The sequence below is a fragment of the Haliotis rufescens genome, unplaced genomic scaffold (genome assembly GCF_023055435.1).
Source record: "Haliotis rufescens isolate VD_foot unplaced genomic scaffold, xgHalRufe1.0.p SCAF_4, whole genome shotgun sequence".
Taxonomy (NCBI): Eukaryota; Metazoa; Mollusca; class Gastropoda; order Lepetellida; family Haliotidae; genus Haliotis; species Haliotis rufescens.
In genome coordinates, this window is record NW_025964112.1 from 56,893,777 (window position 1) to 56,910,041 (window position 16,265).

The following is a 16,265-nucleotide window of genomic DNA, read 5'->3' on the forward strand; positions in this document are numbered from 1 at the left end:
GTTTCCTAAATATTGGTTCTTTATTTAGGCAAATATCCTTTGACACTTCAAACCAAAATATATACACCCTCTTTTAACACTCACTGGAGCTGGATCGTCGACCTGTAATGCAATGTTAAGAAACAACTGTTAAACCTTCATGATACTGGCCATAATTCAACTAAACGTAAAACAGTTCCTTTCCTGGTTTTATGTTAGGCTGTATTCAAATATGGAGAATGTTTCTGATACTGGTTTCCTAAATTCATCATCCACTAAAATGAAACAAATTCTTAGCCTATAAGAGACAAATGGAAAATAGTTTAAATGTATTATAATCTTCATTCTGATGATGTGACGATATTAAAAGATTGCAATTAGTGTTACACATAAATAATATTTGACTAATTTCTAGATGTCTACCCGAAAAGGTGTTGTCACTGTTATATACGATATTATGAATATGACAAGAGTGATAAGTGCAAACGATGCTTTACCATTATAAGTTATATTCTACAGTTAATGCCCCTTTTCTTTACACTATCAAAAATGGAACACTGGTTTTCCTACATATTGTCTTGTATTGAGGACGACATTTCTTTTAGTCTTGAAACAAAGAATTCATATATTCTGTTTTCACACTTACGTGAAGAGGAAACATATGATCGCCGTCCTGTAATAAAATTTGAAGTGGTAAATGTGATAATCTTCATAGTACTGACCATAATTTAACTATAGATGACACAGCTCCTTTCATTTACATATTATTTTGGTGGTGATTCATATGTTAATTGAAGGTTTAAAATTTGGATTCCAAAAACATAGGATGTATATTAGACCAAGCTAACAATGGGAGTATTTATGTTTTATGAAATTGATGGTTTTAAGTGATATTTGAAAAGATTTTATCCTTTATCTCTTGAAACAACAAGGTCAATAATATCTCTTATTGTTTGGTTCTCACACTTAGTGCTAGAAACATATGATCGCCGTCTTGTAAAGTAATAAAATAGAACATTAATCATGATCTAATGCAACAATAATCAGGCCATAAATGATACCTAATTGTATGAAGGAGTTTAGATATTTGTGTTCTTTTTCATCTTCTATTGACTAAAAAACATTCGTGATTAACACGATACAAGTGGGAAATAGATTAATCTTACAACAATATTCATTCTGTGCATGTATGGATATGAGAAGTTTGCATTGTCAAAAGATAAATTTAGTGTTGAATAAATATTACATTAAACTTTATTTATGCATAAACTCTCGGGCAAAAGAAACTATACACCCATGTTTGATGGTAAGTAAAACTGGACAAACAAGAAATGGTTATTCGATGGGAAAGTATTTCGCACGGGTGTCGTAGTTATGTTTTGGATCTTAAGTTTGTAGTGATTCGGCGACTGATTTAGCCTAAATACATTTGATAACGATTGTTATTTTTTGATCAAATCAAACTTTCAAGAGTATATTTCTTGTTTGCCCGGCAATATCTTACAATCTTAATGAAATGACAAAAGCATGTTTAATGCAACATTCCCTTCATTATTATAAGCTATATTGCGCCGTTAATGTTGTTTACTTTATACTTTCAATAATGGATTAGTGGTTTCCTAAATATTGGTTCTTTATTTAGGCAAATATCCTTTGACACTTCAAACCAAAATGTATACACCCTCTTTTAACACTCACTGGAGCTGGATCGTCGACCTGTAATGCAATGTTAAGAAACAACTGTTAAACCTTCATGATACTGGCCATAATTCAACTAAACGTAAAACAGTTCCTTTCCTGGTTTTATGTTAGGCTGTATTCAAATATGGAGAATGTTTCTGATACTGGTTTCCTAAATTCATCATCCACTAAAATGAAACAAATTCTTAGCCTATAAGAGACAAATGGAAAATAGTTTAAATGTATTATAATCTTCATTCTGATGATGTGACGATATTAAAAGATTGCAATTAGTGTTACACATAAATAATATTTGACTAATTTCTAGATGTCTACCCGAAAAGGTGTTGTCACTGTTATATACGATATTATGAAAATGACAAGAGTGACAAGTGCAAACGATGCTTTACCATTTTTAGTTATATTCTACAGTTAATGCCCCTTTTCTTTACACTATCAAAAATGGAATACTGGTTTTCCTACATATTGTCTTGTATTGAGGACGACATTTCTTTTAGTCTTGAAACAAAGAATTCATATATTCTGTTTTCACACTTACGTGAAGAGGAAACATTTGATCGCCGTCCTGTAATAAAATTTGAAGTGGTAAATGTGATAATCTTCATAGTACTGACCATAATTTAACTATAGATGACACAGCTCCTTTCATTTACATATTATTTTGGTGGTGATTCATATGTTAGTTGAAGGTTTAAAATTTGGATTCCTAAAACATAGGATGTATATTAGACCAAGCTAACAATGGGAGTATTTATGTTTTATGAAATTGATGGTTTTAAGTGATATTTGAAAAGATTTTATCCTTTATCTCTTGAAACAACAAGGTCAATAATATCTCTTATTGTTTGGTTCTCACACTTAGTGCTAGAAACATATGATCGCCGTCTTGTAAAGTAATAAAATAGAACATTAATCATGATCTAATGCAACAATAATCAGGCCATAAATGATACCTAATTGTATGAAGGAGTTTAGATATTTGTGTTCTTTTTCATCTTCTATTGACTAAAAAACATTCGTGATTAACACGATACAAGTGGGAAATTGATTAATCTTACAACAATATTCATTCTGTGCATGTATGGATATGAGAAGTTTGCATTGTCAAAAGATAAATTTAGTGTTGAATAAATATTACATTAAACTTTATTTATGCATAAACTCTCGGGCAAAAGAAACTATACACCCATGTTTGAGGGTAAGTAAAACTGGACAAACAAGAAATGGTTTTTCGATGGGAACGTATTTCGCACGGATGTCGTAGTTATGTTTTGGATCTTAAGTTTGTAGTGATTCGGCGACTGATTTAGCCTAAATACATTTTGATAACGATTGTTATTTTTTGATCAAATCAAACTTTCAAGAGTATATTTCTTGTTTGCCCGGCAATATCTTACAATCTTAATGAAATGACAAAAGCATGTTTAATGCAACATTCCCTTCATTATTATAAGCTATATTGCGCCGTTAATGTTGTTTACTTTATACTTTCAATAATGGATTAGTGGTTTCCTAAATACTGGTTCTTTATTTAGGCAAATATCCTTTGACACTTCAAACCAAAATATATACACCCTCTTTTAACACTCACTGGAGCTGGATCGTCGACCTGTAATGCAATGTTAAGAAACAACTGTTAAACCTTCATGATACTGGCCATAATTCAACTAAACGTAAAACAGTTCCTTTCCTGGTTTTATGTTAGGCTGTATTCAAATATGGAGAATGTTTCTGATACTGGTTTCCTAAATTCATCATCCACTAAAATGAAACAAATTCTTAGCCTATAAGAGACAAATGGAAAATAGTTTAAATGTATTATAATCTTCATTCTGATGATGTGACGATATTAAAAGATTGCAATTAGTGTTACACATAAATAATATTTGACTAATTTCTAGATGTCTACCCGAAAAGGTGTTGTCACTGTTATATACGATATTATGAAAATGACAAGAGTGACAAGTGCAAACGATGCTTTACCATTTTTAGTTATATTCTACAGTTAATGCCCCTTTTCTTTACACTATCAAAAATGGAATACTGGTTTTCCTACATATTGTCTTGTATTGAGGACGACATTTCTTTTAGTCTTGAAACAAAGAATTCATATATTCTGTTTTCACACTTACGTGAAGAGGAAACATTTGATCGCCGTCCTGTAATAAAATTTGAAGTGGTAAATGTGATAATCTTCATAGTACTGACCATAATTTAACTATAGATGACACAGCTCCTTTCATTTACATATTATTTTGGTGGTGATTCATATGTTAGTTGAAGGTTTAAAATTTGGATTCCTAAAACATAGGATGTATATTAGACCAAGCTAACAATGGGAGTATTTATGTTTTATGAAATTGATGGTTTTAAGTGATATTTGAAAATATTTTATCCTTTATCTCTTGAAACAACAAGGTCAATAATATCTCTTATTGTTTGGTTCTCACACTTAGTGCTAGAAACATATGATCGCCGTCTTGTAAAGTAATAAAATAGAACATTAATCATGATCTAATGCAACAATAATCAGGCCATAAATGATACCTAATTGTATGAAGGAGTTTAGATATTTGTGTCCTTTTTCATCTTCTATTGACTAAAAAACATTCGTGATTAACACGATACAAGTGGGAAATTGATTAATCTTACAACAATATTCATTCTGTGCATGTATGGATATGAGAAGTTTGCATTGTCAAAAGATAAATTTAGTGTTGAATAAATATTACATTAAACTTTATTTATGCATAAACTCTCGGGCAAAAGAAACTATACACCCATGTTTGAGGGTAAGTAAAACTGGACAAACAAGAAATGGTTTTTCGATGGGAACGTATTTCGCACGGATGTCGTAGTTATGTTTTGGATCTTAAGTTTGTAGTGATTCGGCGACTGATTTAGCCTAAATACATTTTGATAACGATTGTTATTTTTTGATCAAATCAAACTTTCAAGAGTATATTTCTTGTTTGCCCGGCAATATCTTACAATCTTAATGAAATGACAAAAGCATGTTTAATGCAACATTCCCTTCATTATTATAAGCTATATTGCGCCGTTAATGTTGTTTACTTTATACTTTCAATAATGGATTAGTGGTTTCCTAAATACTGGTTCTTTATTTAGGCAAATATCCTTTGACACTTCAAACCAAAATATATACACCCTCTTTTAACACTCACTGGAGCTGGATCGTCGACCTGTAATGCAATGTTAAGAAACAACTGTTAAACCTTCATGATACTGGCCATAATTCAACTAAACGTAAAACAGTTCCTTTCCTGGTTTTATGTTAGGCTGTATTCAAATATGGAGAATGTTTCTGATACTGGTTTCCTAAATTCATCATCCACTAAAATGAAACAAATTCTTAGCCTATAAGAGACAAATGGAAAATAGTTTAAATGTATTATAATCTTCATTCTGATGATGTGACGATATTAAAAGATTGCAATTAGTGTTACACATAAATAATATTTGACTAATTTCTAGATGTCTACCCGAAAAGGTGTTGTCACTGTTATATACGATATATGAAAATGACAAGAGTGACAAGTGCAAACGATGCTTTACCATTTTTAGTTATATTCTACAGTTAATGCCCCTTTTCTTTACACTATCAAAAATGGAATACTGGTTTTCCTACATATTGTCTTGTATTGAGGACGACATTTCTTTTAGTCTTGAAACAAAGAATTCATATATTCTGTTTTCACACTTACGTGAAGAGGAAACATTTGATCGCCGTCCTGTAATAAAATTTGAAGTGGTAAATGTGATATTCTTCATAGTACTGACCATAATTTAACTATAGATGACACAGCTCCTTTCATTTACATATTATTTTGGTGGTGATTCATATGTTAGTTGAAGGTTTAAAATTTGGATTCCTAAAACATAGGATGTATATTAGACCAAGCTAACAATGGGAGTATTTATGTTTTATGAAATTGATGGTTTTAAGTGATATTTGAAAAGATTTTATCCTTTATCTCTTGAAACAACAAGGTCAATAATATCTCTTATTGTTTGGTTCTCACACTTAGTGCTAGAAACATATGATCGCCGTCTTGTAAAGTAATAAAATAGAACATTAATCATGATCTAATGCAACAATAATCAGGCCATAAATGATACCTAATTGTATGAAGGAGTTTAGATATTTGTGTTCTTTTTCATCTTCTATTGACTAAAAAACATTCGTGATTAACACGATACAAGTGGGAAATTGATTAATCTTACAACAATATTCATTCTGTGCATGTATGGATATGAGAAGTTTGCATTGTCAAAAGATAAATTTAGTGTTGAATAAATATTACATTAAACTTTATTTATGCATAAACTCTCGGGCAAAAGAAACTATACACCCATGTTTGATGGTAAGTAAAACTGGACAAACAAGAAATGGTTTTTCGATGGGAACGTATTTCGCACGGATGTCGTAGTTATGTTTTGGATCTTAAGTTTGTAGTGATTCGGCGACTGATTTAGCCTAAATACATTTTGATAACGATTGTTATTTTTTGATCAAATCAAACTTTCAAGAGTATATTTCTTGTTTGCCCGGCAATATCTTACAATCTTAATGAAATGACAAAAGCATGTTTAATGCAACATTCCCTTCATTATTATAAGCTATATTGCGCCGTTAATGTTGTTTACTTTATACTTTCAATAATGGATTAGTGGTTTCCTAAATATTGGTTCTTTATTTAGGCAAATATCCTTTGACACTTCAAACCAAAATATATACACCCTCTTTTAACACTCACTGGAGCTGGATCGTCGACCTGTAATGCAATGTTAAGAAACAACTGTTAAACCTTCATGATACTGGCCATAATTCAACTAAACGTAAAACAGTTCCTTTCCTGGTTTTATGTTAGGCTGTATTCAAATATGGAGAATGTTTCTGATACTGGTTTCCTAAATTCATCATCCACTAAAATGAAACAAATTCTTAGCCTATAAGAGACAAATGGAAAATAGTTTAAATGTATTATAATCTTCATTCTGATGATGTGACGATATTAAAAGATTGCAATTAGTGTTACACATAAATAATATTTGACTAATTTCTAGATGTCTACCCGAAAAGGTGTTGTCACTGTTATATACGATATTATGAAAATGACAAGAGTGACAAGTGCAAACGATGCTTTACCATTTTTAGTTATATTCTACAGTTAATGCCCCTTTTCTTTACACTATCAAAAATGGAATACTGGTTTTCCTACATATTGTCTTGTATTGAGGACGACATTTCTTTTAGTCTTGAAACAAAGAATTCATATATTCTGTTTTCACACTTACGTGAAGAGGAAACATATGATCGCCGTCCTGTAATAAAATTTGAAGTGGTAAATGTGATAATCTTCATAGTACTGACCATAATTTAACTAAAGATGACACAGCTCCTTTCATGTATATACTATTTTGGTGGTGATTCATATGTTAGTTGAAGGTTTAAAATTTGGATTCCTAAAACATAGGATGTATATTAGACCAAGCTAACAATGGGAGTATTTATGTTTTATGAAATTGATGGTTTTAAGTGATATTTGAAAAGATTTTATCCTTTATCTCTTGAAACAACAAGGTCAATAATATCTCTTATTGTTTGGTTCTCACACTTAGTGCTAGAAACATATGATCGCCGTCTTGTAAAGTAATAAAAAAGAACATTAATCATGATCTAATGCAACAATAATCAGGCCATAAATGATACCTAATTGTATGAAGGAGTTTAGATATTTGTGTTCTTTTTCATCTTCTATTGACTAAAAAACATTCGTGATTAACACGATACAAGTGGGAAATAGATTAATCTTACAACAATATTCATTCTGTGCATGTATGGATATGAGAAGTTTGCATTGTCAAAAGATAAATTTAGTGTTGAATATATATTACATTAAACTTTATTTATGCATAAACTCTCGGGCAAAAGAAACTATACACCCATGTTTGATGGTAAGTAAAACTGGACAAACAAGAAATGGTTTTTCGATGGGAACGTATTTCGCACGGATGTCGTAGTTATGTTTTGGATCTTAAGTTTGTAGTGATTCGGCGACTGATTTAGCCTAAATACATTTTGATAACGATTGTTATTTTTTGATCAAATCAAACTTTCAAGAGTATATTTCTTGTTTGCCCGGCAATATCTTACAATCTTAATGAAATGACAAAAGCATGTTTAATGCAACATTCCCTTCATTATTATAAGCTATATTGCGCCGTTAATGTTGTTTACTTTATACTTTCAATAATGGATAAGTGGTTTCCTAAATATTGGTTCTTTATTTAGGCAAATATCCTTTGACACTTCAAACCAAAATATATACACCCTCTTTTAACACTCACTGGAGCTGGATCGTCGACCTGTAATGCAATGTTAAGAAACAACTGTTAAACCTTCATGATACTGGCCATAATTCAACTAAACGTAAAACAGTTCCTTTCCTGGTTTTATGTTAGGCTGTATTCAAATATGGAGAATGTTTCTGATACTGGTTTCCTAAATTCATCATCCACTAAAATGAAACAAATTCTTAGCCTATAAGAGACAAATGGAAAATAGTTTAAATGTATTATAATCTTCATTCTGATGATGTGACGATATTAAAAGATTGCAATTAGTGTTACACATAAATAATATTTGACTAATTTCTAGATGTCTACCCGAAAAGGTGTTGTCACTGTTATATACGATATTATGAAAATGACAAGAGTGACAAGTGCAAACGATGCTTTACCATTTTTAGTTATATTCTACAGTTAATGCCCCTTTTCTTTACACTATCAAAAATGGAATACTGGTTTTCCTACATATTGTCTTGTATTGAGGACGACATTTCTTTTAGTCTTGAAACAAAGAATTCATATATTCTGTTTTCACACTTACGTGAAGAGGAAACATATGATCGCCGTCCTGTAATAAAATTTGAAGTGGTAAATGTGATAATCTTCATAGTACTGACCATAATTTAACTAAAGATGACACAGCTCCTTTCATGTATATACTATTTTGGTGGTGATTCATATGTTAGTTGAAGGTTTAAAATTTGGATTCCTAAAACATAGGATGTATATTAGACCAAGCTAACAATGGGAGTATTTATGTTTTATGAAATTGATGGTTTTAAGTGATATTTGAAAAGATTTTATCCTTTATCTCTTGAAACAACAAGGTCAATAATATCTCTTATTGTTTGGTTCTCACACTTAGTGCTAGAAACATATGATCGCCGTCTTGTAAAGTAATAAAAAAGAACATTAATCATGATCTAATGCAACAATAATCAGGCCATAAATGATACCTAATTGTATGAAGGAGTTTAGATATTTGTGTTCTTTTTCATCTTCTATTGACTAAAAAACATTCGTGATTAACACGATACAAGTGGGAAATAGATTAATCTTACAACAATATTCATTCTGTGCATGTATGGATATGAGAAGTTTGCATTGTCAAAAGATAAATTTAGTGTTGAATATATATTACATTAAACTTTATTTATGCATAAACTCTCGGGCAAAAGAAACTATACACCCATGTTTGATGGTAAGTAAAACTGGACAAACAAGAAATGGTTATTCGATGGGAAAGTATTTCGCACGGGTGTCGTAGTTATGTTTTGGATCTTAAGTTTGTAGTGATTCGGCGACTGATTTAGCCTAAATACATTTTGATAACGATTGTTATTTTTTGATCAAATCAAACTTTCAAGAGTATATTTCTTGTTTGCCCGGCAATATCTTACAATCTTAATGAAATGACAAAAGCATGTTTAATGCAACATTCCCTTCATTATTATAAGCTATATTGCGCCGTTAATGTTGTTTACTTTATACTTTCAATAATGGATTAGTGGTTTCCTAAATATTGGTTCTTTATTTAGGCAAATATCCTTTGACACTTCAAACCAAAATGTATACACCCTCTTTTAACACTCACTGGAGCTGGATCGTCGACCTGTAATGCAATGTTAAGAAACAACTGTTAAACCTTCATGATACTGGCCATAATTCAACTAAACGTAAAACAGTTCCTTTCCTGGTTTTATGTTAGGCTGTATTCAAATATGGAGAATGTTTCTGATACTGGTTTCCTAAATTCATCATCCACTAAAATGAAACAAATTCTTAGCCTATAAGAGACAAATGGAAAATAGTTTAAATGTATTATAATCTTCATTCTGATGATGTGACGATATTAAAAGATTGCAATTAGTGTTACACATAAATAATATTTGACTAATTTCTAGATGTCTACCCGAAAAGGTGTTGTCACTGTTATATACGATATTATGAAAATGACAAGAGTGACAAGTGCAAACGATGCTTTACCATTTTTAGTTATATTCTACAGTTAATGCCCCTTTTCTTTACACTATCAAAAATGGAATACTGGTTTTCCTACATATTGTCTTGTATTGAGGACGACATTTCTTTTAGTCTTGAAACAAAGAATTCATATATTCTGTTTTCACACTTACGTGAAGAGGAAACATATGATCGCCGTCCTGTAATAAAATTTGAAGTGGTAAATGTGATAATCTTCATAGTACTGACCATAATTTAACTATAGATGACACAGCTCCTTTCATGTATATACTATTTTGGTGGTGATTCATATGTTAGTTGAAGGTTTAAAATTTGGATTCCTAAAACATAGGATGTATATTAGACCAAGCTAACAATGGGAGTATTTATGTTTTATGAAATTGATGGTTTTAAGTGATATTTGAAAAGATTTTATCCTTTATCTCTTGAAACAACAAGGTCAATAATATCTCTTATTGTTTGGTTCTCACACTTAGTGCTAGAAACATATGATCGCCGTCTTGTAAAGTAATAAAATAGAACATTAATCATGATCTAATGCAACAATAATCAGGCCATAAATGATACCTAATTGTATGAAGGAGTTTAGATATTTGTGTTCTTTTTCATCTTCTATTGACTAAAAAACATTCGTGATTAACACGATACAAGTGGGAAATTGATTAATCTTACAATATTCATTCTGTGCATGTATGGATATGAGAAGTTTGCATTGTCAAAAGATAAATTTAGTGTTGAATATATATTACATTAAACTTTATTTATGCATAAACTCTCGGGCAAAAGAAACTATACACCCATGTTTGATGGTAAGTAAAACTGGACAAACAAGAAATGGTTATTCGATGGGAACGTATTTCGCACGGATGTCGTAGTTATGTTTTGGATCTTAAGTTTGTAGTGATTCGGCGACTGATTTAGCCTAAATACATTTTGATAACGATTGTTATTTTTTGATCAAATCAAACTTTTAAGAGTATATTTCTTCTTTGCCCGGCAATATCTTACAATCTTAATGAAATGACAAAAGCATGTTTAATGCAACATTCCCTTCATTATTATAAGCTATATTGCGCCGTTAATGTTGTTTACTTTATACTTTCAATAATGGATTAGTGGTTTCCTAAATATTGGTTCTTTATTTAGGCAAATATCCTTTGACACTTCAAACCAAAATATATACACCCTCTTTTAACACTCACTGGAGCTGGATCGTCGACCTGTAATGCAATGTTAAGAAACAACTGTTAAACCTTCATGATACTGGCCATAATTCAACTAAACGTAAAACAGTTCCTTTCCTGGTTTTATGTTAGGCTGTATTCAAATATGGAGAATGTTTCTGATACTGGTTTCCTAAATTCATCATCCACTAAAATGAAACAAATTCTTAGCCTATAAGAGACAAATGGAAAATAGTTTAAATGTATTATAATCTTCATTCTGATGATGTGACGATATCAAAAGATTGCAATTAGTGTTACACATAAATAATATTTGACTAATTTCTAGATGTCTACCCGAAAAGGTGTTGTCACTGTTATATACGATATTATGAAAATGACAAGAGTGACAAGTGCAAACGATGCTTTACCATTTTTAGTTATATTCTACAGTTAATGCCCCTTTTCTTTACACTATCAAAAATGGAATACTGGTTTTCCTACATATTGTCTTGTATTGAGGACGACATTTCTTTTAGTCTTGAAACAAAGAATTCATATATTCTGTTTTCACACTTACGTGAAGAGGAAACATATGATCGCCGTCCTGTAATAAAATTTGAAGTGGTAAATGTGATAATCTTCATAGTACTGACCATAATTTAACTATAGATGACACAGCTCCTTTCATGTATATACTATTTTGGTGGTGATTCATATGTTAGTTGAAGGTTTAAAATTTGGATTCCTAAAACATAGGATGTATATTAGACCAAGCTAACAATGGGAGTATTTATGTTTTATGAAATTGATGGTTTTAAGTGATATTTGAAAAGATTTTATCCTTTATCTCTTGAAACAACAAGGTCAATAATATCTCTTATTGTTTGGTTCTCACACTTAGTGCTAGAAACATATGATCGCCGTCTTGTAAAGTAATAAAATAGAACATTAATCATGATCTAATGCAACAATAATCAGGCCATAAATGATACCTAATTGTATGAAGGAGTTTAGATATTTGTGTTCTTTTTCATCTTCTATTGACTAAAAAACATTCGTGATTAACACGATACAAGTGGGAAATTGATTAATCTTACAATATTCATTCTGTGCATGTATGGATATGAGAAGTTTGCATTGTCAAAAGATAAATTTAGTGTTGAATATATATTACATTAAACTTTATTTATGCATAAACTCTCGGGCAAAAGAAACTATACACCCATGTTTGATGGTAAGTAAAACTGGACAAACAAGAAATGGTTATTCGATGGGAACGTATTTCGCACGGATGTCGTAGTTATGTTTTGGATCTTAAGTTTGTAGTGATTCGGCGACTGATTTAGCCTAAATACATTTTGATAACGATTGTTATTTTTTGATCAAATCAAACTTTTAAGAGTATATTTCTTCTTTGCCCGGCAATATCTTACAATCTTAATGAAATGACAAAAGCATGTTTAATGCAACATTCCCTTCATTATTATAAGCTATATTGCGCCGTTAATGTTGTTTACTTTATACTTTCAATAATGGATTAGTGGTTTCCTAAATATTGGTTCTTTATTTAGGCAAATATCCTTTGACACTTCAAACCAAAATATATACACCCTCTTTTAACACTCACTGGAGCTGGATCGTCGACCTGTAATGCAATGTTAAGAAACAACTGTTAAACCTTCATGATACTGGCCATAATTCAACTAAACGTAAAACAGTTCCTTTCCTGGTTTTATGTTAGGCTGTATTCAAATATGGAGAATGTTTCTGATACTGGTTTCCTAAATTCATCATCCACTAAAATGAAACAAATTCTTAGCCTATAAGAGACAAATGGAAAATAGTTTAAATGTATTATAATCTTCATTCTGATGATGTGACGATATCAAAAGATTGCAATTAGTGTTACACATAAATAATATTTGACTAATTTCTAGATGTCTACCCGAAAAGGTGTTGTCACTGTTATATACGATATTATGAAAATGACAAGAGTGACAAGTGCAAACGATGCTTTACCATTTTTAGTTATATTCTACAGTTAATGCCCCTTTTCTTTACACTATCAAAAATGGAATACTGGTTTTCCTACATATTGTCTTGTATTGAGGACGACATTTCTTTTAGTCTTGAAACAAAGAATTCATATATTCTGTTTTCACACTTACGTGAAGAGGAAACATATGATCGCCGTCCTGTAATAAAATTTGAAGTGGTAAATGTGATAATCTTCATAGTACTGACCATAATTTAACTATAGATGACACAGCTCCTTTCATGTATATACTATTTTGGTGGTGATTCATATGTTAGTTGAAGGTTTAAAATTTGGATTCCTAAAACATAGGATGTATATTAGACCAAGCTAACAATGGGAGTATTTATGTTTTATGAAATTGATGGTTTTAAGTGATATTTGAAAAGATTTTATCCTTTATCTCTTGAAACAACAAGGTCAATAATATCTCTTATTGTTTGGTTCTCACACTTAGTGCTAGAAACATATGATCGCCGTCTTGTAAAGTAATAAAATAGAACATTAATCATGATCTAATGCAACAATAATCAGGCCATAAATGATACCTAATTGTATGAAGGAGTTTAGATATTTGTGTTCTTTTTCATCTTCTATTGACTAAAAAACATTCGTGATTAACACGATACAAGTGGGAAATAGATTAATCTTACAACAATATTCATTCTGTGCATGTATGGATATGAGAAGTTTGCATTGTCAAAAGATAAATTTAGTGTTGAATATATATTACATTAAACTTTATTTATGCATAAACTCTCGGGCAAAAGAAACTATACACCCATGTTTGATGGTAAGTAAAACTGGACAAACAAGAAATGGTTATTCGATGGGAACGTATTTCGCACGGATGTCGTAGTTATGTTTTGGATCTTAAGTTTGTAGTGATTCGGCGACTGATTTAGCCTAAATACATTTTGATAACGATTGTTATTTTTTGATCAAATCAAACTTTCAAGAGTATATTTCTTGTTTGCCCGGCAATATCTTACAATCTTAATGAAATGACAAAAGCATGTTTAATGCAACATTCCCTTCATTATTATAAGCTATATTGCGCCGTTAATGTTGTTTACTTTATACTTTCAATAATGGATTAGTGGTTTCCTAAATATTGGTTCTTTATTTAGGCAAATATCCTTTGACACTTCAAACCAAAATATATACACCCTCTTTTAACACTCACTGGAGCTGGATCGTCGACCTGTAATGCAATGTTAAGAAACAACTGTTAAACCTTCATGATACTGGCCATAATTCAACTAAACGTAAAACAGTTCCTTTCCTGGTTTTATGTTAGTCTGTATTCAAATATGGAGAATGTTTCTGATACTGGTTTCCTAAATTCATCATCCACTAAAATGAAACAAATTCTTAGCCTATAAGAGACAAATGGAAAATAGTTTAAATGTATTATAATCTTCATTCTGATGATGTGACGATATTAAAAGATTGCAATTAGTGTTACACATAAATAATATTTGACTAATTTCTAGATGTCTACCCGAAAAGGTGTTGTCACTGTTATATACGATATTATGAAAATGACAAGAGTGACAAGTGCAAACGATGCTTTACCATTTTTAGTTATATTCTACAGTTAATGCCCCTTTTCTTTACACTATCAAAAATGGAATACTGGTTTTCCTACATATTGTCTTGTATTGAGGACGACATTTCTTTTAGTCTTGAAACAAAGAATTCATATATTCTGTTTTCACACTTACGTGAAGAGGAAACATATGATCGCCGTCCTGTAATGAAATTTGAAGTGGTAAATGTGATAATCTTCATAGTACTGACCATAATTTAACTATAGATGACACAGCTCCTTTCATGTATATACTATTTTGGTGGTGATTCATATGTTAGTTGAAGGTTTAAAATTTGGATTCCTAAAACATAGGATGTATATTAGACCAAGCTAACAATGGGAGTATTTATGTTTTATGAAATTGATGGTTTTAAGTGATATTTGAAAAGATTTTATCCTTTATCTCTTGAAACAACAAGGTCAATAATATCTCTTATTGTTTGGTTCTCACACTTAGTGCTAGAAACATATGATCGCCGTCTTGTAAAGTAATAAAATAGAACATTAATCATGATCTAATGCAACAATAATCAGGCCATAAATGATACCTAATTGTATGAAGGAGTTTAGATATTTGTGTTCTTTTTCATCTTCTATTGACTAAAAAACATTCGTGATTAACACGATACAAGTGGGAAATAGATTAATCTTACAACAATATTCATTCTGTGCATGTATGGATATGAGAAGTTTGCATTGTCAAAAGATAAATTTAGTGTTGAATATATATTACATTAAACTTTATTTATGCATAAACTCTCGGGCAAAAGAAACTATACACCCATGTTTGATGGTAAGTAAAACTGGACAAACAAGAAATGGTTATTCGATGGGAAAGTATTTCGCACGGGTGTCGTAGTTATGTTTTGGATCTTAAGTTTGTAGTGATTCGGCGACTGATTTAGCCTAAATACATTTTGATAACGATTGTTATTTTTTGATCAAATCAAACTTTCAAGAGTATATTTCTTGTTTGCCCGGCAATATCTTACAATCTTAATGAAATGACAAAAGCATGTTTAATGCAACATTCCCTTCATTATTATAAGCTATATTGCGCCGCTAATGTTGTTTACTTTATACTTTCAATAATGGATTAGTGGTTTCCTAAATATTGGTTCTTTATTTAGGCAAATATCCTTTGACACTTCAAACCAAAATATATACACCCTCTTTTAACACTCACTGGAGCTGGATCGTCGACCTGTAATGCAATGTTAAGAAACAACTGTTAAACCTTCATGATACTGGCCATAATTCAACTAAACGTAAAACAGTTCCTTTCCTGGTTTTATGTTAGTCTGTATTCAAATATGGAGAATGTTTCTGATACTGGTTTCCTAAATTCATCATCCACTAAAATGAAACAAATTCTTAGCCTATAAGAGACAAATGGAAAATAGTTTAAATGTATTATAATCTTCATTCTGATGAT

The 16,265-nt window shown here is 30.8% G+C and overlaps 1 protein-coding gene across 38 annotated transcripts in view; it reads right to left on the reverse strand.

Annotated features, from left to right (window-relative positions):
* Positions 1-16,265, reverse strand: part of LOC124115498 — a 130,849-nt gene that overhangs the window by 90,673 nt on the left and 23,911 nt on the right. For 19 of the 38 annotated variants that reach the window (XM_048381671.1, XM_048381664.1, XM_048381678.1 and 16 more), the window contains 21 exons: positions 16,017-16,034; positions 14,964-14,990; positions 14,423-14,440; positions 13,370-13,396; positions 12,829-12,846; positions 11,779-11,805; positions 11,238-11,255; positions 10,188-10,214; positions 9,647-9,664; positions 8,594-8,620; positions 8,053-8,070; positions 7,000-7,026; positions 6,459-6,476; positions 5,406-5,432; positions 4,866-4,883; positions 3,813-3,839; positions 3,272-3,289; positions 2,219-2,245; positions 1,678-1,695; positions 626-652; positions 85-102 (listed from right to left, as the gene is read on the reverse strand). The exons of 1 other annotated variant lie outside the window; for it this stretch is intronic. In XM_048381671.1, coding sequence (XP_048237628.1) covers positions 85-102; positions 626-652; positions 1,678-1,695; positions 2,219-2,245; positions 3,272-3,289; positions 3,813-3,839; positions 4,866-4,883; positions 5,406-5,432; positions 6,459-6,476; positions 7,000-7,026; positions 8,053-8,070; positions 8,594-8,620; positions 9,647-9,664; positions 10,188-10,214; positions 11,238-11,255; positions 11,779-11,805; positions 12,829-12,846; positions 13,370-13,396; positions 14,423-14,440; positions 14,964-14,990; positions 16,017-16,034 — 468 coding nt within the window. The remainder of the gene's footprint in view (positions 1-84; positions 103-625; positions 653-1,677; positions 1,696-2,218; positions 2,246-3,271; positions 3,290-3,812; positions 3,840-4,865; positions 4,884-5,405; positions 5,433-6,458; positions 6,477-6,999; positions 7,027-8,052; positions 8,071-8,593; positions 8,621-9,646; positions 9,665-10,187; positions 10,215-11,237; positions 11,256-11,778; positions 11,806-12,828; positions 12,847-13,369; positions 13,397-14,422; positions 14,441-14,963; positions 14,991-16,016; positions 16,035-16,265) is intronic. 18 more of the 38 variants (XM_048381667.1, XM_048381666.1, XM_048381665.1 and 15 more) reach the window with 18 other exon arrangements.